We start from the raw sequence: 27,127 nt of genomic DNA, 5'->3' as shown, positions 1-27,127 counted from the left end.
TGCTTCTTGGCTTGCTGCTGAAACTTGCCTGATGTAACACAAATTCAGACACACGGAGGGAAGGGGCAGAGGACAGGGATGCACCAATCAGTCCCTGTGGCTCTAAGGAATGACGAGGTCCTCAGGGCCCCTGGGTGGATGGCATCTGTGGGACGCTTTCCCTGTGAGCAGGCGTCACCTCCGCAGGGAGGGACAGAGGCCGAGGCATGTTCTCTGGAACCTGAGAAGAGGGATTTTAAGAAAGGAGCCGACAGCCTATCCCACAGGCTGGCAGGGCCACACTAGCTCTGTGGCTTCCTTCCAGTGGGTATCTCGAAATCTCAGGTACAAACTGAGAGATTTTGTCTCTGTTCTGAGCACTAGCCCAACCCTTCTCGAGTGCTGACACTATTCTCTCAGGATAATAATCACAGCTCTACTCGGGCTCCCAGGACCTGTCCAGCCACCCGGCATCTGGGTCGAAACCGGGCTGCAGACCCTCTTCTCTTTCGGCTCTGATTACTCCTCAGACACCAGGTCTGCTACGTGGACAGGCTGTGAGCTTGGTGGCAGCGATTTTTGGCCACCGGGAGGTGGCTACTCCTTTCTTTGAGCCTTGGGCATGGGGAATGGTTAAGGCATTGTGATGAAGAGACAGGATCAGACAGATCTGAGTTCTCTTTTTGCTGTTGCTTAGCCGTGTCACTGTGAGCAAACTGCTTGCCTTTTCTGGGCCTCATGTCCCCTATCTGTGAAATGGGTCAAGTCATAAATAAATAAAATGGAAGCGCCCATTTTACAGTTATGGTGAGGATGGAAGAGATAACTTCTGTAAAGCAGCCAGCACACTCGGTGTGAAGGGTGAACATGGGAACGAAGGTAGACAGGGCTTCCTTTTGCTCCTAATCTCAGTGAAATGAAAGGAGGGGCCGGGGATTTAGCTCAGTGGTTCTGGTGCCTGCCTCAAAAGTGCAAGGTCCGGAGTTCAATCCCTGGTACCAAAAAAAAGAAATGGAAGGAAAACATAGCACTATCACCCGGCGGGGAGCAGCCATGTGAGGATTTCGTCTACTTTTGCTTTTTAAAAACAAGTAAGCAGTGCATCGTGCGTCCGCACGGTCTCTGGTAAGAACATTCAAGATGCAAAACAAGACAACTGTTTTCATTTTTTAATAATACCGTAAATAGGATGTATTGTTCCTAACAAATATCAAAAAAGTCATCACAATGACACGGCCCCGCCCCACATCACCCTCCCCACCCCACAAAGTTACCTGGATCCTAGTAGGAAATTACAAAACACAGAAAACCCAGCCCCCTCCGCCCCCTTCATGAGTAGGGTTAAGAGTGTCAAGTGTTAAGAGCCACGTGTCTGGTGCGTGCGTCCCAGCGACAGGCCTCAGGGACCAGTAGGTCTGTCCATCGGCCTGCGGGAGCAGGTGGCGGGACTGTAGCAGCAGTAGATCTCCCTCCCCGGAGCTTGCTGGGAGGGGTGCGGCTGAGGACCAGCAAGTGCAGGGAGTCCCACCGGGTGCCCCCAGGTCAGATGGCTCAGGGTGTGCTGGCCTGGCTGAGAGCAGCTGGGTGCAAGAGGGGCCCCAGAACAAGGTGCCCTTACCTGTCTTGGGGCACTGGGCCTCTCTGGGAGCAAACTCCAGCTTTAGGTGGGGGCTGGTTGGAGTAGACAAGAGGGGTGTTGGGGAACCTTGGGGTCAGTGGAACACATGGGTCTCCTTTGGAGAAAGTTCACATTTCCATCAAATGGAATTGGGGCCTGTGGGGGAGGAGAAATAATACGCCTTCCCCACCCCCATAGCTCAGAAGGCAACACAGAGGCTCGACGTGAAATCCAGTTCATCAGAGAAAGGGATCGCTCTCGAGGCCCGAGGCCAGGCAGGGAGGGGACAGCCCTGCCTCTCCATGGCCTAAGGCCCACACCCCCACCCCAAGAGCCAGAGGGGGTCCAGATCACCCCCAGGTCGTCTGGATAGGCAGGAGCTGGGGCTTCTGGCCACTGGCGCAGAGAACACGGAAGGGTAGGGAAGCAGTCTCCACACAGGGTCTGCCAAGATGTACGAGGTGGGAGGAAGTGGGCAGGGGACAGCGAGCAGAAGAGGTGGCTGGGGACAGAGGCGCGGCCTGTGGCCTCTGTGCAGTGCTCGCTTTGGGAGGCTGCAGGAAGTTCTTCAGCTCCTAAGCCAGAAGCCACCATGGCCCCTCCATCAGCCCTGCCCAGGTTGGAGGCACAGAGGGAGGGTGAGACCCGGGGGTGGACACACACGTCACCACATCATTGCAGGAGAAATCTGGTTTCCAGTGAGCAGGTGGGGACAGGGTTCCAGGTGGGTACGGGGGGGGGGGTGGCCTGTGAGTCTTCGGAAGGAGCCAAGGTCAATGGCAGTGCTTCAGGGGAGGGAGGCAAAAAGAGAATCCCCCAATTTGGGAGCTGGGGACACTGAGGCCCAAGGAGGGGAAGAGAGTGGCCAAGGTCACTTAGTGGGATCTAGGCAGGGGGCCTGTGACCCAGGAGTCCCCAGACTTCTAGGACTTTCTCTGCTCTGCTATGTGACCTTCAGCCTGCAACCCCACCCCACCCCCAAAAAAGGGAAGATTCAAGAGAGAAGCTCTTCCTGGGGACCCGGAAAGGCCGACTGCCCACAGAATCAGGGACAAATATGGGACAGGAACGGTGGGTGAAGAGACTGACAGAGAACAGCATTTGTCACTCCCCACCCCACCTGCCCGTAGCCCCAGTATAAAAGTTTTACAATATGGCACACTGACCCCTAGGACACACTGATTAAAACCACGGCGGGATGCGAGGGGTGCTAGTCGCTGTACAGTATTATCAAGAGGTGGCAGATACTTCCGTGGTTACCGAGCGAGGTGGGGACGGGGGCTGTCAGCCAAGTGTACAGTGGAGATTAACATGTTAATATATCCTGTGTACAGAAGCAAAGCCCCTACCACTAGGAGAAGCTCGGGGTCATTTACACACAGGGAGGGGAGGAGGAGCATCGAGGTGGCGGGCAGGCGGGCAGGCTCAGAAGTGCGTCTCCTTCTCTGTGATGGCTGCGATGCTGCCGTCACCCTTGAGCTTGGCGTCACAGTCATTAACTGTCACCGTCCATGGGCCTGCCCCAAGCTTGCCCCGCATTTTCAGATCTGCACTGGGGATTGTCAACTTCCGGAATTTCTAAATGTTGGGGAGGAGAAGAGCTGCCTCAGGGAGCTGCCAGGGCCTGGGGGTCAGCCTTGGCCTTGCCAGCACACAGGTGGGTGCCTCAGTGCGGTGCATCTATCAGACTGAGGCCCAGGTCCTGGCTCTGCCATAGTGCTCTGTCCTGGGTGATCCACTGGCCTCCATGGGCCTCTGTTTCCTGCCCTGGGGAATAGGGACAATAGAGGTCCCTGTTCCTTGTGCTAGTGAGTAGCAAGGAGATGAGGGTGTATAGAAGTGCATGGCCTCCTAGGTGGTCTCAAGCAGGTGATTAGAACCCGAGAACTGGAATCAGGACCCACTACCTGGTCCCTGCTCTCTGGCAGGAGCTAAGAAGCCGGGGTTTGAATTGCTGTTGGGCCATTGGCTAGCCATGTGAGCCAAGTGTCATAGTTTGGATAAAAAATGTCCCCCGGGCCAGGGATTTAGCTCAGTGATGCCGCCACCTGCCTCAGAAGTGGAAGGTCCTGAGTTTGATTCCCAGTACCAAAAAAAAAAAAAAAGTTCCCCAAAGCCTCTTGTGTTCAGAGTTGGAGCTTTTGGAAGATGATTGGGTCATGGGGGTGCTATACTCACCAGTGGATTCACTGATGAATTCAGTAGCTGAATGTGCTGTTAGAGGAGTAGGGCCTGGTTGCTGGCAAGTCCCTGGGGTGTGACCTGAAAGGGTATATTCCTATCCCCAGCTCCTCCCTTCTACTCATGGAGATATCAGCCTGTCTCTGTCTCTCTCTCTGTCTCTCTCTCTGTCTCTCTCTCTCTCTCTCTCTCTCTCTGCTTTCCTCTGCCATGCCCTTCCACCATGCATTTCTGCTTTGGAGCCAGCCAACCATGGGCTGAACCCATTGGAAGCTGTGAGTCAAATTAACTCTCTCCTTTACATTGTGAGTGTTGGGTATTGTGTTCCAATGACAAGAAAGTGACTAATACAAAGCTGGGTGTGGTGGTGCACACCTGTAATCCCAGCACTTGGGAGGCTGAGGCAGGAGGATCTCAGGGAGTTTGAGGCCAGCCTGGGCTACATAGTGACTCAGAAGTCTTCGGTTTGCAGCAAGAATTTGAAAAGATTTGTTGGAGATGCCAGCTAGAGAAGTCTTAGAATGCTGTGCAATCAGAGTAAGCAGAGATTGATGGGAGATTTTGGTCAGAGCTCAGAAAATCAGATTCTGACAGGAATGCAGACAGTAAAGGCCAGGCTCAGGATGTTTCAGTTGGACATAAGGACTATATTGGCATATTGGACTAGAGGCCATGTGTGTTATACTCTGGCAGAAAATGTGTCTGCATTTTATTTATGTTTGGGGACTTTGTGGTAGACTAAGGTTAAGAGCAGTAGAGTAATCTTGTGGAGAAAATGTCAAGGCAGCCCAACATTCAGGCAGTGGCATGGGTACTGTTAGCTGCTTTTACCCAGACCCATAGTAAGAATCAGGAACAAAAACCAGATGTAAAAAGTTTGCAGTTTCATCAGAAAGGAAGTGCTTACAATGTTGGGGCCTTGGAAAGCATGGTTGCTGAGAAGATAAGCATTAGAAAGAAGCCAAATACTTTGCATCAGGATAATAGGAAAGATGGCTTGGAGGCATCTCAGGAATCAAAAAAAATCCCACCCTTCACAGGTTCAAGGGTATAGAATTGTTAAGTTTTCATTTGAGAAGAGTCCCCAGTCTCCATGCTTAAGAAGAGTTGCCTAGGGAACTGGTTCCTGTGCATTCATTTCACATTTCTCAGCCACCCAGGTACTAGGAGACCTCTGTGGCCATGATGCAATGGGCCCTGGCTACTGCTCAAGTCAGAGCAGACTTTGGCATCATCCATGTGGTGCTGGTTTTACAAGCACACAGAATGCAAGAGCTATGGGGTCATGGTAGCTTCTACCCAGATTTCAGAGAGAGCCCTGGGGGCACTGAGCAATGTGCCACTGAGAGGGCAGTGTATGAACTTGTGATGCTAAGAAGCTGAAGATGCCAGGACTGTGGAATGTCTGTTGAGGAAACCACAGAAGTGCCACCCAAGCCCTTTGGGCCTCATATCTCACCATAAACTGCCCCAGATAGTGGACATGGAGCTATAGGATTTAATGTTTGTCCTGCTGGGTTTCAGTCTTGCTTTGGTCCAATTTCTTTCTATTTCTTTTTTTTTTCTTTTTTATTTATTTTTATTTATTTATTTTTTCTTTCTATTTCCATAGTCCTCCCTTTGGGGTTGGGAATCATCACCCCATGTCACTGTATGTTGGAAGTATTTAATTTTCTTTTTGCTTTTCATAGGGGCTCATAGATAAGAGTTTGTCTTGAGTCTCAGGGGAGACTTTGGACTTGGACTTTTCAGCGATGCTGGAATTGTTAGGATTTTGGCAGTTCTTAGGGATGGACTAAATGTATTTTGCATAATGAGATATATATGAACTATTTAAGGGTTCGGGTGGGATGCAATGGTTTAGATCTAAAATACTCCCCCAAAGTCTCATGTGTTTGAAGGGTGATTGGATTGTGAGGTGCTATACTCATCAGTGAATTTATCCATTGAGGGGTTCATGACTGAATGTGCTGTTTGGAGGTGGGGGCTAGGTGGAGGCCAGTCACTGGGGGAGTGACCTGAAGGGAGTATTCTTCTCCTCAGCTCCTTCCTTCTTTCTCTGCTTCCTGGATGGCATGAGGTGAGCAGCTTTCCTCTGCTAGGCCCTTCCACTATACCATTTCTGCTCTGGAGCTAGCCAAAAATGAAGCATAGGATAATGTGAGCAAAAATAAACTCTCCTCCTTTAAGCTGAACGTGTTGGGCATTGTTTCCAGTGACAGGAAAGTGGACAGCACGCCCCTGAGGCCTCACAGATACACCTCCAGCACAGTTGCCATGATGGATGCCTGCCAAAGAGGAGCTGGCCCATGGCTTTCTTGAGATACAGGTTGGCATATCTGCATCATGTCCATTACCCAGGGGAAGAAGCTGAGACCAGTGAGGTGCCTGAACCCGTGCATGCTCTCCATCCCTGCCTGCCCCCTCCCACCCTGGGCAGCATGCCCTGTGTCATCCCCTCCCTCACCTCGGGGAGCGTGCCTTCCATCCGCCACAGCTGAATGCAGATCCAGAGTGGAATGCACAGCATGGAGGACAGTGCCATGAGCCAGCCGATGCCATAGCCCCAGGCAGGGTAGGTGTAGACATTGTTGTACTTGAGTGGCTTATACTTGACAAGGAAGAAGATGAAGATGCCCTACAGAGAGATGAGAAGTCCCCGCGGCCGCCACCATCTGCCTGTCCACAGCAACGTGGGGCAGAACCACCTGGAGTATCAGACGCATGGGGATGCGACTCGGCCCCCAGCCCCTGGGGTCCTGAGACCTCCCACTACCCTGGGGCCTCGGCCCATCCAGGGACTCTTGTTTTGTCCCTGTCACTTCCTCAAAGGCTTGTTCAAAGCTACTCTCCCACACTCTCCAGACTGAGATGCTTTGAGATTGTTCCAGGCAGGGAAGCAGACAATGGGTGACGAGGTGGCAAGTTGTTTTGTGTCTCCTGCCGCTCAATAAGACCCCTTGTGGTCTAGTTTTGAGGAACAGCATGAGCCGGACATTACCTCAGCTCTGTCACCACCATAGTTAACAACAAAGCAAAACCTTAGTGTTCACATGGCCTTGGTGGCAGCAAGGCACAGCCCAGGCCCAAGGCAGAGGGACACTTGCTCGGGCCACCCAGCAAGCTAGTGGCAGAGCTGGGATCTGCTGAGGGCCCGGCCAGACTCAGAGTCTGTCCCTGTAACCTCAGATTTACGAGGCTGGGACCTGGGGACATGTGCCTTCTCAGGGCCAGCAAGGCTGGGTGGGGACATGGAGGGTGACTGAGCAGGTGGGGCACTGGGGGTAGCACCTGGCTGGTACTTACCGCACAGATCCCAGGGGTCACCACCTTCCAGCACCACTTAATGAGTGACAGTGGCTGGTAGCCAATCATGTCTTCAATGTTGTCATAGAACCGGTTGCTTCCTTTGCAGAGCAGAACAGATGGAGATGAAACTCAATGCCCTTATTTATCACTTAATGTTACCACGAGGTGACACAAGGCTATGGCTTGGGTGATGAATGTCCCCCAAAGACCTTGTGCAAAGACTTGGTCCTTGCTCTTTGGAAGTGGCCCTTTAGGAGGTGGGGCCTGTTGGGTAGTCCCTAGGTCATTCATTGGGCTGCCCTCCCAGGAAGGATTTGGGGAGCTTGCCTGGCCTTTTCTTCTTATCCCTGGCTTGAGATATCTTGGTTTTACAGACCATGCTCTTGACATGAGCTTCTGCTCTCAGCTGAGGCCCAGGCTGGAACCTGTGGAGCCTGAGCTCAGTTAAGCCTTCTTGTGCTCCTTGGGTGGGGGGCCTGAGAGCACAGGGATTCTGGAGGAAGGTGGAAGGGGCTCCCTTTGGAGAGGTGAGGCCAGGAGATGGGCTGGCTGACCTGTTCAGGTGGTGGCCTGGCTGGGTAGGGCTGGAAGGAGCAGGGCAGCTACTCCACCGTCTCCAAGCCTGGCACCCCTGCATAGCTCAGTTTGGGCAACAGGAGGACTAAAAGGCAGTGTTTTAGGGCTGCTTTTTCTACACTGTCTCCTCTCTAGAGACATAGTGACAGCAGCTCCATCTCATAGGGGGAAACTGAGACGCAGGGTACCAGCTCTGGCCTGAGGTCACAGTGCCTGGCCCCTAAACCCGCTGCTGCTGTGGGGGTGAGAAGACAGGAAGGTTCCCGGGGGTGGGGACCTCCACTTACCATACACCCAGCCGATACACACGCACTCAAAGATGGCCACAAAGAGCAGGCACATCCCGCTGGCGGCATAGGAGTCGAAGAGCTGGAAGATGTACATGCCACCCTGTGGACAGGGACAGATACGTGGACAGCTTGCTGGCTGGCCTTGGTAACTGCACTTGATGCACTTGGGGGCTGCCACTGGCCAGGGGTCTGCCTATTCTTCCTCTGAACACTGTAGCCTCTATGCCTGGGCACCCGGAAGGTGATGGCATGTCCTGTCTCAGCCTACCCAACTCTCCCAGGACCAGAGGCCACACTGAAAATAAGTCGAGGTCAGGCACTCCAGTTGAGAAGACCCCACTTGAGTCCTGTGTGGCACCTGATGTGCAGTAGGTCCCTGAGTCATGCAGTGTGAGCCCTGTGGGGCAGGGACCTGGCTGGCTGGTCTAGGCCAAGGGGGAATGGTTAGGCTGACTCGTGGTAGGTGGTTGGCCCCCACCTCCGCAAGCTCTGACCCCTGGATTCGGCCTCCCTTGAACCAAAAATATTTGGGAACAAAAGCCTCTGTGCTGAACCTATCCAAACACTGTCCATGTCGCGGTCCCCCAGATACTGAACTAGTGTGCACCCCAAGCTTGGTCACTGTAGTAGGTATGGAAAGCCACTGAGAGACGCCGGTGCCCAGGGGGACTAGGAGGGCTCCACCGTGTTTTGCCTCTGTGGATTTGGGTCCCGGGACCCATACCCCATGGATATCAAAGGACTCCGTGGTCACCAAGCTCCATGGATGTCCTGGCGGGCCCGAGCTCAGCCAGCTGGGGTCCAGGAGGGTGGGAGGTGCCGGAGGGCTGCAGTGCGGTGACAGTCTGCAGGGGTCTTTGTCACTCAGCAAGGGCTGTCACCACAGTGCATAGATGCAGGGGAAAGAGAGGGCATAGGAGCCAGACTCTGGGCACCCCACAGGCTCTCATGTGTCAGAGCACCCCTGTGTGTGCCCTGTGTTTGCTCCTTGCTCCTGCACAGGCCTCACAACCAGGCCCTCTGTGTCCTCATTCCCCTCTTCAGCAGCTTGAGGCACTGTGCCAACACCCACAGGGCTGCCCGTTTGCTGTGAATGAGAAGTGTGGGCTGGATGTGACACTGGGGAGCAGTGGGGACTGGGCCCGTGGGAGAGCCACAGTGCTCTGGGCCACAGCAGGGAGGCCATCACTGCAAACTTTCTGGAAGACACCAGAAATCCAGATTTTCATGGGCAAGTTTCTCTCTTTCCATGGTTGATGACTTCGGCGTGTTTAATAAAACACAGCAAGGGTGAAGCAATGCAGATGTGTAGGCCACGTGTGCCTGAGGCCTCTGGCCTGCGACACTGTAGTGGCCATCATGTCCGTGGGCGTCAGGGCAGCCTGAGCACCCTGGGCCTGGCAGCAGGGTTGGCTCTGAGGTGACCCTTGACACCCTTCCAACTAGCTTCCTTCCATTAAATGCAGAGCGGGGCCACAGGCAGCACCAAGCACAGTTCAGTGGCACTATGGCGTCATGCACAGGACAGAGGTCTCCTGAGACTGCAGCCCTGGGGGATGTCACCCGTCCCAGATATGTGAGTTTGTTTTGTGTCATCCACACAGTGAAAGTGCCTAACAGCGAGTCCTCAGGACACATCCCATCAGGCACCAAGTGTGACTGTACCAGGCTCTGTTTCACCTGCTTCCTGCATCTTGGCTGACTTCTTAGTCCTTTCCAATGTGATCCCAAGGCAGGCACTACGCTATAGGAAAAACGGAGGCACAGAGAGCTGCAGGGTTTCAGATGGCTGGTGAGGAGCCAAACACAGAGCCTGACAGATGGTCCGTCTGTGGAGCCTGGGTCTTTGCCAACCAGTACCCTACCTAGTGGAGGCCAGGAGCTGGTGGGCTGTGCTTGCCCTGGACTGAGCTCTGAATGAGGGAGGAGATCCAGCCAGCAACTTCGAGGGTTGAGGCCACCACAGCCCCGCAATTGGTGCTTCACGATGCCCTGCCCATTATGTTCCTGCTGAAATGGACCAATCTGCATTTCAGCTGCTCATACTGGAGCCCTGATGGCCCTGGGTCATCAAGTGCCCTCAGACGGATCCAGGCCTCTGGCAGAGGGGCCATGGCAGGCAGGGGATGCCGTGTTTCACCTGCTCTTCTTGTGACTCCAGCCCCTCCCTGTCAGCCTCTTTAAGGGATCAGGTCAGCCTCCCAATTTGTATGCAAAAAAAGACTTCTCTTTGCATGATTAATGAGCGCTTAATGAGGCCCTGCTTGCTCCAGGCCTGCAGGAGGGAGGAGGAAGACTGCTCCACTCACTGTGCATCTCCTCTAACATGGATTATGGAAGGCACAATGACCAGGAGCCTGGGTAGTGAACAGCAGCCACACTGAGCACCCGGGCCAGGCCTGTGCTGGCTCTGATGGCCTGCAGCCTGACGGCAGGCAGGTGGACAGGGACCACGGACCACTGAGACACCGGGACAAGGAAGGTAGCTGGGCTGGGGACCCAGGGGCAGAGGCTGGGACCAGACAGGTAAAGCAGGCAGGGCAGCTTCCTGGAGGCAGCGGGGTAGGAGGATGAGTAGGTTCAACAAGGAGCCACCGGCCCAGTGCTTCCCAGACCAGCTGGGTTTCACATGGCTGCTCTGATGGATTCTGAGCACCCCTCCCACCATGGTTCTCACAAACCCTCTGCCTGTCTCCTGGCAGCAGGAGTTTTTCTTAATTACCTTTGAGCATGTGGGAGAAAGATACCTTCCCAAGGCACTAAGTACAAGAACGGCTGCAGGGGCAGGGGAGGCACGGTTTATGAGAGTCTCAATTTGGGGGTCATGGAGACCCCCACACACTGGAGGCCCAGCAGATGATGTTCAGGGGGCAGAGGACAAAGCACACCTCACAGAAGTGCCTGTTCCCAGACAAGCCTGCTTGGAACTTGAGACCTGGGACAGGTAAGCAGTTTAGGAGCCAGTAGCTGATGCTGTCCCCTTCGCCCAGAAGTCACTGGTCGGGATGACCTAGGTGCCCATGTATGTGCCTAGGATCGTCCTGTGTCTCTGCCCTACTAGTGCCCAGGCTTGGTGAGGACTCACAGCCAGGCCACCCCAGAGCTGGGGTCATGGTCTGCCCACCCCCGAGCCCCTCACAGCTGCCCCATATGCTCACCTCCGTCAGCATCACGAGGCCCAGGAAGAAGGAGACCACAGACAGCGCCAGGATGAGCAGCTCCCGCCGGTAGCCCCTCCGGAAGACCTTGGGGTACATGTCCACCACGGCTGTCACCAGGCTTTCCACGCACACAAACTGCAGGGGACACTGTGCTGTGAGATCCCAGAAGAGGCTTCTTTCCCAGCAGGCCAGCCGTACCCCACCCTCTCCCCACATGGGGACCCAAGAACGATGACTGCGACCTCATCACTGGCTGTGCAGTGAGCCCAGAAACAGGCAGGGCCGGGCTTCCCAGGCCACTCAGCCTGCAGAGCCTGAGCCAGCTCTGTGGTCTGACTTGCACTGGCCCTGGTGTGGGGCAAGGACTGGAACGAGACCTGGGAGGCAAAGCAGGAGCCGGCGTCCCTGTCCCCGGCCCAGTGCTCTGGGACTGCTGGCTCCCTGCCCTGCTCCAGGTGGGCAAGTGCTCACTGCTAGGTGAGGGCAGTCAGAGGTGAGGCAACACCCAGCTCCCTGTCTCTGCTGGGTGGACCTGGGCTCCGGCCAAATGGTGCAGACACCGATGGCTGAGATTGAGCTGCCGAGCATCTGAATCCCAGCATGGAGCACAGGGCCGGCATACAGTTTCAGTCCAACTCCTACCTACCCATCAATACCCAGCCCAAGTATCCCAACCCAGAAAGCAGTCCCTTCTCTGGGTTCTCATAGCACTGAGGGCAGATCTTGTAGCCACTCCTTGCCATTGGCTCCCAGAGAACAGTCTTTGCCTCTCCTCCTCACCCAGGGGTCCTGGCTTGCCTACATCTGTCACCTAGTAAGAAGGAGAGGTCATAGGGGCAGGGCCACATTGTTTTCACCTATTTCCAGTTTCCAGTGCAGGACCTCATACGCAGGATGACCGTTCCTACAAATGCTACAGTCACTGTTCAGATTTTGTGGTCTCAGTTGTTTATGGGATTTTTCCTTAGAACCTAATTAATAACTGTTTGCGGAACCCCCCTGCAATTTTGGAAACCTTGAATATGTATCCTTTGCAATTGTTTTTTTTTTTTTGCTGGAGGTTTGCAAGTAGCCAATCTGAGAGTATTATTCAGTCCTCCTTGCTGCTGACTGCTTGCTGCCCTGTAACCCATCCCCAGCAGATACACCAGCATTCCTGCATCATAACAGGTTGCTGTACTGGCTCAGCTATCTCCAGTGTTCTTGTTTTGTTCTTCTTAAAGCCCTAAGATCCCTAAGATGCTGCCAAAATGCACTGCACCCTCTAAGGCTTTTTTAATACAGTATTTTATTAAATTAAATTATATAAATGCAGAAGACATAGCGTATTGAGGGTTTAAACTATAAAACAAGCATTTATAGGCACTTTTCTGACCATATCTGAAATTTGTGGTTTTTCACAATTCTTGGGTGCTCTAGGAATGTCACTCCTGCAAATTTCGGGGGTCCACTGTATTGCCAACAGCACTGCCAGCGCTTGCGACACGCCGTCACTGCTTATTGATTTAGCGACTCCACATGAAGCCTGCTGTCACGAGCAGGCGTCTACCCTGCCCACAGCTACTCTCTGAACCACACATCCTCACCTCAAGGCTGGGCCCCTACTGTGCCCACTGGTGGGAGGGTGTGTGGGGCAGGAGTCAAGGACTTTCTTGCTGGTCACTGTGTTGATAGACTCCCCTTCCCCAGGGCAGCTTCTGGACCTTAAATCCTTGATGATTCACTTTTACCCCCTCAGAAAAGGTATTTGCATCCCTCCTGTGTGAACAAAGCCACGAAGCACACAGAAGTGAAATGACTGCCAGAGCCACATGGCTTCAAGATCCCTGGCACTGGACCAAACCCAGGCTCTGGGCAAGGCAAGGCCTCGCCTTCCTCTCCTGTCTCCAGGTCCCCAGGGCAGGTAGTGGGAGCTGCTCATGGGGTGGGAATGAGGCTCTGTAGTGCAGTTGCTCAGCCTCTGTGGGCCCCGGCTTCTGCAGAATGGGTAGCACGAAGGGCCCCAGCCCACAGGATTATGGTGATGATGAGCTGGGTATACAGGCTGGGCACACAGCAAATGAGCTAGACCTGGCCATGGCAACCTCGTCATCCTCCTCGGCCAGGCCCATCCCTTCCTGTCACGCACCAGCTGCCATCCCTGATCCCTGAGGTCTCTGTCCCCAACAATGGGAGCGAGATTATCAGCAGAAACACCCGGCGCCTCCTGGCTCAGCTTAGCAGCTCCTGGGGCCAGGCGGAGAGGGAGGAATTGGACGGGTAGTTGACAGGCACACAGCCACAGGACTCGTGTGCTGAGCGAGTCCCTCAAGGTCACAGGAGGAGCTGGCTCTCACCCTGCACCCAGCAGGCCCAGGCTGCCACCTTGTTAAAGTGGGGCCGCTCATCTGTGTGCCCACTCGGCAGGCACCTGCTCACCAAGAGCCCCAGGACGCCAGGTCACAGCCGGGGTGGGGGCTCTTGGGTGCAGGGAAGGGCAGGGGTCTGGGGTGCTGGGCGCATGGCAGCCATGGGGCTCTGGCTGGGAAGCTCCAGGAAGGGCAGGCCAGGTGGGTGCCCGATGGAGACAGGGCTGGGGACACGCAGGTCATCAATGCTCCACCTCATTATGCACCTGCGCTAGGGACACCCTTCCCCCGAGTGCCACACGGTGAAGGCAGAAGCAAGAGGGTGGGGCTGAGGTGATCCTAACACAGAGACAGAAGCAGGAAGAAGAGGTGGCCTTGGTGACAGGGTTGGGACAGGGACACATGTGCTGTGGCCCCAGGGTACCACAGCCACAGCTGGCTCTCTCTAGGATGTCCTTCCACTTTGCCAGGGCAGGAATAGGTCAGCAGAATGGAAGCATTGAAAAAATTTAAAAAATAACAAATTTGAATAGGAAACTGGGATTTCCCAGTGGGAAAACTTGAACGGATGCCAGCTGATGCAGGGGACTGAGGAGCTGCCGGGTGGGTGAGAGGGTGCTGGGAGATGGCAGGGTGGAGCTTGCCTGAGCTGGGCTCTCCTGCCAGAAGTGCCTGCTCCCTGTAACCCTCTCATCCCCTTACCTGGCTGTCCAGACCCAGGAAGATGAGCATCATGAAGAACAGGGTTGCCCACAGCGGGGACAGAGGCATCATGGTGACGGCCTTGGGGTAGGCGATGAAGGCCAGGCCAGGGCCTGCAGGGAGGAGAGAGCATACCTGGGTGTCTGGGCAGGATCCACCTATGGAGGTGCCCTCGGTGCCAGGTGCCAGGCAGTGCCTAACACCTACTTGGATCATGTGGATCTTGGAGCATCCCTGGGGTGGCACTGTGCTGATGCCAACATTGTAGATGAGAATGTCTGGGGCAGAGAGGGGCAAACGAGGGGCTGGAAGGGCCAGGATTCAAACCCAGGTTGGGTCTGGGACAAGGACTGTCCTCTGGGCAGCCTTGTCTGCTGCTCTAGTGGTGGGCCTGCGTGGTGCTCATCAAAATGCAGATTCCCAGGCCCTCCCAGAAGATCTGATGGGCTGTCTATGGCGAGGCAAGGTGCAGCAAGAGCTCTATGCTCAGAGAGATGCTGTCCTGCTGGGCTGTGGGTCCTGATAGTTTGCCTCTGTGGCCTGTGGTCAGAGCACAGGCCTTGGAGCCCTGTGACCTGGGTTCAAATCCTGTTTGGCTAGTTCCTGTGTTTGACACCTGTTTCCTTAGCTGATAATGGAGATAGTAAAGTCCCACCTAAAAAAGTGGTTTTGAGAATTTAATGAGATGTCACAGAACAGTCAAAGCACATTTGAGAGCAGCTTTATTAAAGCCTAATTTGCACACAATAAAGCCCCATTTAAAGTGCACAGTTAGTGAATTTTGAAAAAATGTCTACCCCAGACAACCATCACTGCAATCTGAATGAAGAGCATCTCATTGCCCCTCTGCTGTGTCTTTACCTCCATTCTCCTCCCATTTACTCTGGACAATGACTGATGAGATTTGTTTCTTTTTGCACTTTTGATTAGCTTTGCCCATCCTGCCTAGGATGCGATTGCTGTGACAGATGGGGATTGTGCTCTTCGCTTCCTAAGCAATGCCAAGTTGATCGCCAAAGCAGGTGTGTCATGTTAGAGTCTCACCAGCAACGTGTGAGACTCCCAGTGCTCCACGCCCTTGCCAACACTTGATACTGTCGGTCTTCAAAATGAGTCATCACAGGGGTGTGGGACATTCTATCAACAGGAGTTTAATCCGGTGACTAACAGTGTTGAATACCTTTCCCTGTTCATTATCCACTCTTCATATCTCCTCTTCTGTGAAGCACCTGTGGGAGTGTTTTGTCCATTTGATATTGGGTTATCTCCCTCTTATTGAAACGAGAGAGTTCTTTACATATTTCGGACATAAATCCTTTATCTGAGAAGCACTGGCTGTGCTTATGAATATGTTCTCTCCAGGTGAGGCTTACCTTTTCCTATGTTGCCAGTATATAAAAATGCAGTGAATTCATACTTATTGATCTTTTAACCTGTAACCTTCCAGGCCATGGAGCACTGGAAATCTCAAAGTTCTTACTAACTTCACTGTTACTTATTACTCTTTTTTGGTAAATGCTGTAGGATTTTCTACATGGTCAACCATGTTGCTTATAGATACAATTTTTATTCTTCCTCTCCAATGAATGCTTTTTGTCTATTTTTCTTGCCTTCTTGCAAGGACTTAAGGACTCCAATACCCTGTAGAATAGACGCAGAGTGCAGATGCCCTTGCTTTGTTCCTGTTTTTAGGGGAAAGTGTGAAGTCTTTAATAACCAGGAAGTTAACACTGGTACAACACCATCAACTAAACCACGGATCACATTCATATTTCACCACTTTTCCCTTATGTCTTTCCTTTCTGTTTCACTACCCAGTGTACAATTCCATGATACCCTTGGTCCCTGTAGCTCATTATCCTCCTCTGTTCTGTAACAGTTCCGCTGTCTTTTATGAGCTTGATATTTTTGATGGATACGGTCACTCTTTTGCCAAGGGTCTCTTAAAGAGGGTCTGGCTGATGTCTTCTCATGACTGCTTGAGGTCAGGAAATCGCAGAAAGGATGCGGAGTCCTCAGCATCACACCGGGGGTGGGGTACACGTCAGTCAGCCTTATTATTGGTGACTGCTGCCTCGGTCACCTGGCCAAGGTGGCATCAGTCTGCCAGCTTTCACCATTGAAAAGTCACCATTTTGTTCCTGCAGTTGTTCAATTCCTCAGAGGGGGGGCACTTGGAGATAAGGATAATTTCCTGCTTCTGCTCAATCTTATACCCACTGACCTTGGCATCCATTGGTGGACCCTGACTGCAGTCCTCATTATTCTGTGTTTGGCTAATGATGATCTGGTGTACCCCTCATTCCTTCTATGTTCATTAACTAGAGTCTTCTGTAAGGTGAGCTGCCCCTCACTGCCCAACTATAGGACCCCATCAGCACAGTCCTGATGTTAGTTTGTTCTATGGGTCACCATCCGATGCCATCATTGTCTGTTGGCCGCTTGCACTGCCTGGCTTTGGCCACCAGCCCTCCTTCCAGGTGACCCTGAGTGTGCTGACGCCTCCACCCCTTTTCTGAGCACATCCCTATTCTCTGGCACCACACGCATGTTCTAGCTTCCTCTTGTCCTGCCCAGCACTGAAATCCACTGCTTCCTCAAGGAGCCCTGGCTTCTCTTGTTGACAAGTGTGACTGAAAACCAAGACCTGGGTGCCTGGTGTGCCCCTGCCTGGGGGGTGTCATGGCTTGCTGGCCCTCTAGCTCTCAGGGTGGGGAAACGATACACCTGCACATGGGGATTTCTCTATCTACACACATCTCAAAAGAATGCGTTCCAATATGCTAAAACTTCTGATTGCAATAAAGTTCATTCTACTCTCCACTTTCCTTATTTCTAACTGCTTTCTCAGACAATGTAAAAATGACTGTAATGGACCTAATATATTGACTGCTGTTCAACCTTCATATGCAGAATTGCAGAACTGCTAACCCATACCCCTCTACTAACACAAGTAAAATAACTTTTGTCTTTGCATTTACAGTCCCCCCTCGAAAAAGTTTCTCAATGTTTCTCAGGTGAGCTTTTTCTTCTCCACCATTTCGAGTGTGGCTACATGAGTCGTTGGTCATTTGTAATAGTTAGATCCATCTGGTACTGTTTGCATTTCATTTTGCCCTTGCCCCCAGACTAATGGTTTATTTATTCTGGGTGGTTTGTGAAGATACCAAGAGTCAAGGCTAATAACAAAGACACATCAGGAGCTGGGGCAGTGATGCATGCCAGCAATGCCAGCTCCTCGGGAGGCCAAGACAGGAGGCTTGAAAATCTGAGGCCAGTCTGGGCAATTTAGTGAGACCCTGTCCCCGAAATGAAAATAAAAAGAGGATGTAGCTCAGTGGTAGAGCATTTGTGGAGCATATGTGAAGCCCTGGGCTCAGGCTCAGTACTGAAAAAAACACCCACAGTAGGGGTGCAAGTGGGGGGTGCTTGCTTCCTTCCCATCCTATTACTCATTCCTGGCCTTCCTCTCCAGGCCTTTTCTACCCACCTCAGCAAGGTAACCATGCTCTGTTTCCAGTTCATCCTTCCTCTATTTCCTTTGCACAAAGAGAAGACATATTTTCTTATATCCCCTTCGTTCCTCCCATGATGGGTAGAATAACACTGATATTTGCTTTTTTAAACATTTACACACACAGCATTTTAAAAAATACCCCCCAAGTTCTTTCTTATTTTCAATCATAGGTTGGTGTTAAACTTTGCCAAAGGTTTTTTGTACATCTATGGAGATATAATAATCTTATGATTTCTTGTTAGATCTGTGAATATGGTGTACAAAATTAATGGGCTTCCTACACTAAAGCAACCTTGCACCTTTCTGGAATACATTCTCCATAGTTATGCAGATTATACCTTTCTGACCTGGCAAGGAATTTTGTGTAAGACTTTCTGCAGTAACTGCATGGATTGGACTTTTCTCAAAATCAAGCTCATTTTTATGTTATTGGGTATTCTATAAACTCTCTAGTTTAATTGTGTCATTGTCCACAAATTTTGACATGTTGTGTTTACGTTACCATTAGGCTTGAAATATTTTCTTCTTTGAACTATAGGATATGTAGAAGTATGTTGCCTAAATAATTCATATTTGGGGGTTTCCTAGATATCTTTTTGTTATGGATTTCTAATTTCACTCAGTGGTAGCAAGAGGACATACTCTGTATGATTTCAATCTTTTGAATACATTGAAACTTATTTTAGGCCCACTGTATGGTCCACTTTGGTGAATGTTCCAGATTCATTTGGAAAAAAATATATTCTGCAGAGTTTTATAAATGTTGACTAATGTGGTTGACAGTGTTGTTTAGGTCTCCATGTCTTCACTGATATTTTGTATAGTCGCTCTACCATGAGTGAGACAGGAGTTAAAATCTCCAACCATGATTATGGATTTGTCTATTTTCCCCTTTAGTTCCATCAGTTTAAAAAAGTTACATTTATTTTAAGTGCCTGCTGTCTAGTGCAAAGACATTTAGGACTATTAGATCATCCCAATGAATTGCCCCTTTGATCATTATAAAATGTCCACCTTTATCTCTAGCAATTCTTTTTGACTTTATGTCTACTTTGTCTAACACAAATATAGCTAAGCCAATTTTTTATGGTTATTGTTTTCCTTCCTCCTTTTTTTTTTTTTTTTTTTACATTTTATGTATCTGTACCTTTAAATTTAAAGTGCATCTCTTTTAGATGTTTTATAGTTGGGTCTTGTTTTCTTTTTAATTCAGTCTGATAATCTCTGCCTTTTAAATGACATATTTGGTCTATTTACATTTAATATAATCATTGGTGTAGTTGAGTTTAAGTCTACTATTTTGTATTTGTTTCCCTTTGAGCCTTATCATTTTGTTTGTTTATTTCACTTTGTTTTACTCTGTTGTACTTTTCTTGCCTTCTTTTGGGCTAAGCAGTATTTTTTCATATTCAGCTTTATTTCATGTATTAGCTTTTTAGTTCTACCTCTTTAAATTATTTTTTAGGGAGCTTGGCCAACAATATGCTTCTGTAACTTACTAAAGTCTACCTTGAGTTAATAATGCATCACTTTGCCCTTCTGCCATGCATCTGACCCTGCCCACTTCTGATTATCATTCTGACACTTTGCCTTGACATAGACTTCAGGACTGAGTCATATCGCTAATTTAAAAATGCAAATGGTCCAAACATCCAGTTAGAAGGCAGAGATGATCAGACTGGGTATAAACACAAGACCAAGCCTCAAACTGTGTGAACTCCTCCCACCCCCAGGATGGAACTAGAAAGCATCCAAGAGATGGGCTTTGGGATCTTCGAGGAGCTCAGCAGATCCAGGCACTGGGCTGGGAGCAGGACACAGTCTGCGCCTGGTGCCTTCTCCTCCTGGCTCAGTTTCAGGGCTGCCTGGCTCAGCCCATGGAGAATACCAGGGACTATTTCACTACAGTATGTTCCAAAATCCCTTTGTCAGAAAGTGCGACGGGTTCCCCTGAGGAAGGTGAGGTGGCTACACATTCAGCTGAAACTCTAGCTAGCTCTGAATGGGGAGAACTCCTCAGGAGGGTCTTGCCTGCTTGCCCATCAGGACCACAGACTGGGATCTCCTGTTTGGCATTGCGAGTGACATAGGCAGATGAGACAGAAGAGGCCAGATGCAGGCTGTGCCACTTACGACTTTGGGTGAATCCCTTCACCTCTCTGAGCTGTTGGGTCCTCATCTGTGACAGGCACTGGAAAGCCCAGAGCTGGTGTGTGAATGGCGCCCTGGTGTGAAGCCCAGGGCAGAGGCCCTGACAGCCGACCTCACAGAGAGGACAGGAGCATTTCATGGGTCACAGGCCACGGAAACTTCAAACCCTGGGCCTGATGAGCAGACGCAAAAGATCCACTTCATGCATCTATTCAAGGGAGACCACATGGCTGCTGAAATGGTGGATCTCTTTCAACCAAGGCAGGGAGCTGCTCCTCCTCTGCCAGGAACCAAGGGCTCCAGCCCACAGGTACCAATGTCACACGGCCCAGCTACCCATGCACAGGGGCCCTGGCAGCACCGCCCCAAAATGCTACATGGGGTTCACATTGGACTTTCTCCTTTGTCTACAGCTCTGCATATTTCTATGATGAATACGCTTTCATTGTGAAACAAGGAAACACAAGCCCAGTAAGATTTACTCTTAGTGGGCTCCGTCCCTCTTTACCATGGCTCCTCTGTAGGATGCACCTCTTCTGCAACAGAAAGGGTTGCAACAGCGTGCGGATACCCTCTCCCTTAACACTGGCAAGTGAGCCAGCAGTTCCTTTACAGAGGTGAAAAGGACTCTGGGAAAAGCATCTCCCCTATGGTGCTGCTCTTGGGGTGGGTGCAGTGGGAAGCGCTGGCACCCCAGCCAGAGCCAGATGGCCAGGTTGAAGTTGCAGTAAATGACCTCAGCTCTCTCAGCCTTGGCTTCCTTATCTGTGAAATGGAGGTGGTAAAAATGCCACTTTTCTTTTGTTTTTCGGACAGGGTCTCCCTGTGTAGTCCACCTTGAACTCGTGGTGATCCTCCTGCCTCAGCCGGAGTGCTGAGTGCTGGGATTACAGGCGTGTGGCACCATGCCCTGCCAAAAGTGCCACCTCTGAGTGCCAAGTAGAGGCCCATGAAGGAGAACATGGGAGGCAGCTCTTGCCTGGCTCCAACTCAGTGTCCTTGGGTCTGCTTGGGCCTGGCTCTGTGCATGACCATCTTGGGCCCTGACATGCATGATCCCCAGCCAGACCCTGCAGAGCTCGGTGTCCTCATCCCTCCGGGAGCCTGAATAGGTGCTGCCTGGTGGACAAGCAGACAGGAGCCCAGGAGGTTAGTGTCCAGGGCTGATCTTGGCAGATCTCCCATGCCACAGGACAGTGGGAGTTGACAGCACTTCCCTGCCTGCAGGCTCACCCTGCCTGCCAGTTGCCTGTGAACACCAACTATTCTTGCACATTCTCATACACGTGCATGGTCTTTTCCCAGGACACAGGCAGGCACCACATAACCAAGGGGGGAGTTCTCACCCTTTCCCACTGGTACCCTGCCTGTGGTGGGTGTGATGCAAGCACGTCAACCCACACTTAAGGCTGAGACACCCATGGTGACTCTGCTCTGGAACAGAGCCCAGGGAGTAGAGTGTGCAAAGGCCCTGGGGTGGAGGGAGGAAGGGGTAACAGACCCCACATGGTGTAGGGTGGCATACAGGAAGAGACGGGTGGGCCACGCTCAGGGCAGTGCTGTGACAATACCATGCTGCATGGTCAGCACGGACTGCAGAGGACAGCAGAGGAGGCAGGGAGGCCAGCAAAGGGCTCCCTGAAGCACAGGTGAGTGTGCCAGGGAGATGGTAGGGCTGGGACATGAGGTGGTGCTATGGTCTCAGCAGGAAGGGGCCTGGCTTCCCTCCCAGGGCCCCGCGCTGAGAAAAACAGCGGGACCTGAGACCCACACCCAGGACATGCAGACCCCAGGCCTCCAGGCCTCCCACGGCCCCAGCTACGGCCACTCACCAGACTCGGCCACCTCGGCGATGGGCACGCCCTGCTCATAAGCCATGAAGCCCAAGACCGAGAAGATGGCAAAGCCGGCCACGAAGCTGGTGCCGCTGTTCAGGCAACAGAGCATGATGCAGTCCCTGCGGGAACAGACACAGGGCTTGGATCAGCGCATGGGGCAGTACACGGCTGCAATGTCCTCCGCCAGCTGTCACGGCCGTCTGGGGAGAGCAGGCACAGATGAGATTCTGGAGGCTCAGAGGGGCTAGGTGGCCAGTCCAGGGTCACACAGCTTCTCCCCACTTCTAGAGGACAAGGTGGTCATGGGTCAGAGCACAGAGGCGAGCGGGGTCGGGCAGTTGGCATGTGGGGGTGCAGATCTAGCAAGGGCGGAGAGGGGGTCACCCATGCTCTTCTGGGTCCCTGGAAAGGGGAAAGCCTGGAGGGGGATCGGATTCCCAGTGGTTAAGAGCCGGCGGGACAGAGCGGGGAGCTTCGGTGAGGGACAGGGCTGCGTCTCTGGCAAGAAGTGGCCACGATGTGCTTGGAACTCGGTGGCTGAGTTGGGACCACGGGGACACCATCCTGGCCACTCCACTCCAGCCACGTCTCCAGACCCCAGCGCCATCTCCGGCCCCCTGTTCTGGCTCACCTCACCTGGCCCCTCTTCCAGCAGCACACCAGGACAGAGCAGGCATAAACAGAGCCACCTCATCTCCTCTTCTCCCAACACCATATCTTTTGCAATGCAACCAAAGGTTATGTTAATGTTGGTGACTCTGCCACTTTGCAGTGACCCTGGCAGTGAGGGCACAGTGGAGAGAGCATCAGATTGGGGTTAGGAGCCCTGGGTCCCAATCCCCCCGTGCTGTCCGTCCTTCAGGCCTCGTCTCCCCTGCTGCAGAAGAGGTGTTTGGATTGCAGGGTCCTGGGGGCCTTGTGCAGATGGAGTCATTTCTCAGCAAGCAGTCACTCCCCTGCCCCCTTCCCCAGGGGGGAGCACATTTCCTGCTCCGCCAACTCTGGCTCAGGCACATGACTTGCTTGGGACAAGGAGACCAAGCAGATGTGACCCCAAGAGGGGCTTGGGTTGTCACATAACTGGACTCGTCCCTCCACTCCCCGGAGCTGCCATCTGTCAGCCTGGACCCCCCATGGGCACACACAGCAGGGATGAACTGGACCTGAGGCCAACCCCACCAGGCCCCCAGTCGCAGGACAGCACCCCAAGCTGACCAGCAGCCTTGGAGCCATAAAAGCAAATATGCTCAGTGGTCAGCCCGAGGCCGGGGCCTATTTGTTATGCAGCATCCTCGGGGCAGTGGATGACAGATATGGTCCCCTTAAATGATGTTTCTGGCTCTGTGGGCACTGGCTGGGCTGGTGGACCTGGGGATGTTACCTGCAAACCTGAATTTCCTCTGCTCCCAGGGGAGGGAAGCGTGTTCTCTGCAGGGGCTGTGTTCTGTCTCCTGTCCTGCTCTTTAAGGATGTGCCACGTGTCACCCCAGTGAGGACTCCCCCCAACCCGAGGTCCAGAAACAGGGTCACATGGTCCAGCTGTCCACGATGCCCTGTCTGGGAGTTAAATGCAAACAACCTCTAGGAACACAGACTCCCAAAGCCTGACCTTTGGACAACTGTCCCAGGCCTCACACAGGTGAAAGATGAATGTCCTTCATCACAAAACCCCCATCCTCCCATAGCGGCCTCTCAAGTGACCTCCTCGTACCCCACAGGGACAGACGGAGGGACAGAGAGGTGGAGGGGCCTGACGTCCCTTCCAGCCTGTGACCCGCCTGCTTGCCACCAGCGTGTCTGAAGCCCATGTAGCCCGCAGTCCGGTCACTCCTGCCCCATCCCCCCCTCGGCTTATGTAACAGCACTTTGAGGTCAGCAGGACGCTGAGCCACTCAGGGGCAGGGGTGCTCATTCTGGGCTCCACATCAGGAAGGCCAGCACACAGAGCGGTTTGGACACAGAACACACATGGGCCTTGTGATGCTGCAATGTCCCCTGGGGCGTCTGCTGTCTCCTGCTGATGAGAAGGCAGGGAGGGAGAGTCCCTTCCTTCAGGGAGCCACAGGGGCCAGTGTTTATTACCAGCCTGGCAGGGAGGAAGCACAGCCCCAGACGTGGGCTGGTGGCAAGCCTCGGCCCACAGCCCGGAAGGACGTGGTCATGCCTTGTGTGGGAGCCAGGGAGGCTGGGTGGAGAGCTACCCACCTCCAGAGACGAGACCGTGCTCCCCTGCCCAAGCCGGCATAGGTGACAACCACTGTCTCGCTTCCTCACCAGATCAGGGTGGAGGTACCCAGTGTGGGTGAGGACACCCCTGGGGCCTCGTGGAGTGACAGCTAGAGGCCACTGCAGTGATGGAACCTTTGCCCTCTGTGCATCTCAGCCTGGCCGAGGAGCACAGGGCCCAGGCATGAGAGGCCAGGCAGGGTCAGGAAGCCTGGAGTGACTGCTGCAGGAGGCCAGGGAGGCTGGCCAGGCTGGGGGCCAGGTGGGACCCCAGGCCTGCAGGCAGGACGGGGGGAGGACGTGAGGCAGAAGAACAAGCGCTCAGTGCTGGAGGCCCTGGTGGGGGCCTGGGCTGGGCCGCTTTTTGTCGGTGTGCCTGTGGTACAGCCCTTCCCCCGCCAGGGTACCTGTGACCCATGCCAGGTGGCTGGGTCTGAGACCCCAGGGCAGATGCACGTGGTGCCTGCACCAACGGTGGCCCATCCTTATTTGCCCAGTTCCTTGAGTTCCACCTCTGACCTGGGGCAGGGAGAGGCCAGCTGGGCTGCCTGTTCCCTCACGGGCCTGCAGGTGATGGGTGACTGGAATGTAGCAGGGCAGCAGGAGGGTAGGAGGCGGCAGGCCCGGCCGCTCACCTGTAGCAGTTGTTGTTGTAGTTGTTGTAGCTCCCCAGGGCAGTCAGGCAGCCCAGGCAGATGGCATAGGAGAAGAAGATCTGGGTCCCGGCATCCACCCACACCTGCAGGGACAGGGAAGCAGGCAGAAGAGAGGCAGTCACAGTGGGGTTCTGGAGGGGCTTGCTCTCCCTGGTTGCCCACCCTCCAAAATAATGCGCAAAGTGATCATCAAACTTCCTACCTTCTCACGACATCCTCCCACCTCACCCCCTTTTTTCAGACAGGGTTTTGCTATGTAGTTCAGGCTGGCCTTGAACTCCCAGCAATCCTCTTGCTTCAGCCTCCTGAGGGCTGGGATTAGAGGCATGCACAGCATGCCTAGCCAAGGACCTGTTTTCTTTATTTTTTTGGTACCAGGGATCAAACTCAGGACCTTGCGCTTGTGAGGCAGGCGGTGGCACCACTGAGCTAAATCCCCGGGCCAGGACCCATTTTCAATGGTACTGTGTTCTTGGGAACTGCTTCATTCACTAGAAAAGTCCTCAATGAATTCCAGAGTTTCCTGGAGGGCCTAGATAATAAGTAGCTCACTAGACAGCCTGAATCTGGATATCCGGGTCCCCAGCTGAGCTGTGTGGCTCGGGGAGTTGCTTAACCTCTCTGAGGTTCAGGGTCATCATCTGCAAAGCAGGAAAGGAGCTTCTACCAGGACTGCTGGGAAGACTCAGGAGACAGAAGTAAGGGCTCCCAGAGTGAGGAGAGTCACTCCTAAGCAGGCAAGGCTCAGTCCAAAGCCAGGCTTTTCTCCAGGAGGAAGACCATGGCTTCACTGAGCACCCAGCAAGTTCTGATCAGCTCCCAAAACAGGGCCCTCTGCTTCTCATGCAGCACACATGGTGGCTACTTTCTGAATCACCAAATCCTCCAAGGACCCAAGCCCTTCAGGTTACAGCAGCTTTGCTGGCATCTCCTGGGCACTCTCTGAACTCACCTCCTGGAGTCACCAAGGAAAGCCTATGGCAAAACCTGACATGGGCTGATGGGACTTGCACCTGGCACCCAGTGCCACCCAAGGAACAGGGCCCCACACAACAGATGACACACAGCAGACGCTAGGTGAGTGCTGAGGATGTGTGGGCACCGTGCCCACAACATAGGACTGTTCAGCAACCCTAGGCGCCATCAGCCCCTCTGAAGGCGGAGGACACTGAGGAATGAACAGAGGGTGATTAAGTGTCCAAAGCCATCCAGCAAATCCACGGACACCCACCTGTGTGGATACATGTTTACTTCTTCCCCAGCTTCAGAAGCCCTCTGGTGTAGCCCTCTCCCCCAACAAAGCACTCTCTTCTGAGTCCTCCTGACAGAATAGTCTCTGTTTGATTACTGCCAGTGGCAGGGAGCTCACTACCTCTCCACACAGCCCTTTCTTCTTTAGAGAGCTCTAGCAGAACATTTCTTTAAATGAGAAGAGCTCTCCCTTCCTGTTCCTGACTTTAGGCTCATACAACCACAGCTTTCTTGTCCATGTGGCGGCCCTTTGCAGATCAAGAGGAGGTGCTGAGGCTAAGGCGACAGACGAATCCAGAAAAGCAGAAAGCCAGCTCCCCAGCGTAACCAGACTCCATTGTGTGCCGGACAGGTGCTGGCTTTCCCTACTCTGTGCCCATCCATCTCTGCTGCGTCCCAGCTCCTCGCTGGTCCCACACAGAGGTGCTTGGTGGGGAGGCAATCAAAGCTTTCCTCAGACACAGTGACTGGTCAGGAGTGAGCAGAGGAAGTGAGCCAGCCAGGGTCCTGCAACACTGACTGGAGCAATGGCAACGGGACACCTTCTTTTCTTTTTTCATTTTCATTCATTCTTTTGTTTTCTTTTTCGAGACAGGGCCTCACTATATAGTTTAGGTTGGCCTTGAATTCACTATGTAGCCCAAACTGACCTCAAACTCATGGTGATCCTCCTGGCCTCAGCCTCCGGAGGGTTGGGATGACAGACATGTGCCACTACACCCGCAGGACACCTGCTTTTCTGATGGAGATGTTCAGATTGTAAATTCTGGGAGCCATCATTGCCCACAGGGAAGAATTTGCCTGGGAATTGGAATCAAGCCATTCCACAGGCAACCAGAGTTGGGAACCAAGCGAGTCAGATCCTGGCAACACGACTTGAGTCCCTGGACCCAGCCATGCCTGAAACCAGTTCTCCAAGAACTTTTCTCTTCAAAGGACCACTCTTACACCAAACTGAAAACTTTCTGATGACAGCAACGTTAAACTCTGAGAAAACCTAGAGGGTGTAAACCCTGATCCTTCCAGGAGTCCTGAATTACTGGTGGAGCAGCACATACACATTCTGCCTTTTGTGTGCAGAATCCTGGGCCAGGCTCTGAAGGAGGCGCTGAGAAATTATACAGCACCACACCTCTTTTCTCAGGGGAAATAAAATGTGCACAAAACACGGTGTCCAGTGCCTGGGAGAGGTGGATGGGGTGTGGAAAGCAACCTAAGAAGGCTGCCTGGAGAAGGGGGCATGTCGTGTCCCCTACCCCCTCTTGCTCCCTGGCCTCTATGGGAAAAAGCATGTTTTTTTCCATTATGTTGGTTACCATCACAT

The 27,127-nt window shown here is 52.9% G+C and overlaps 1 protein-coding gene across 4 annotated transcripts in view; it reads right to left on the bottom strand.

Moving 5' to 3' along the window:
• Nucleotides 1-1,471: 1,471 nt before the first annotated feature.
• The window catches only part of Slc6a11 (solute carrier family 6 member 11), a 109,201-nt gene continuing 83,545 nt past the window's right edge, over nucleotides 1,472-27,127 (bottom strand). For 2 of the 4 annotated variants that reach the window (XM_087207173.1, XM_004874851.3), the window contains 8 exons: nucleotides 24,532-24,635; nucleotides 21,665-21,789; nucleotides 14,165-14,277; nucleotides 11,112-11,249; nucleotides 7,951-8,053; nucleotides 7,085-7,185; nucleotides 6,246-6,416; nucleotides 1,472-3,175 (listed from right to left, as the gene is read on the bottom strand). In XM_087207173.1, the coding sequence (XP_087063299.1) occupies nucleotides 3,023-3,175; nucleotides 6,246-6,416; nucleotides 7,085-7,185; nucleotides 7,951-8,053; nucleotides 11,112-11,249; nucleotides 14,165-14,277; nucleotides 21,665-21,789; nucleotides 24,532-24,635 (1,008 nt within the window). In that variant the 3' untranslated portion in view covers nucleotides 1,472-3,022. Of the gene's footprint in view, nucleotides 3,176-5,501; nucleotides 5,912-6,245; nucleotides 6,417-7,084; nucleotides 7,186-7,950; nucleotides 8,054-11,111; nucleotides 11,250-14,164; nucleotides 14,278-21,664; nucleotides 21,790-24,531; nucleotides 24,636-27,127 lie in introns of those variants that run through there. The other 2 variants (XM_021252220.2, XM_004874850.4) reach the window with 2 other exon arrangements.

Source organism: Heterocephalus glaber, unplaced genomic scaffold (assembly GCF_053883595.1).
Source record: "Heterocephalus glaber isolate CG9 unplaced genomic scaffold, H.glaber_assembly_v1.0 deba00000768, whole genome shotgun sequence".
NCBI lineage: Eukaryota > Metazoa > Chordata > Mammalia > Rodentia > Bathyergidae > Heterocephalus > Heterocephalus glaber.
This window is presented reverse-complemented; position numbering and strand designations above follow the sequence as displayed.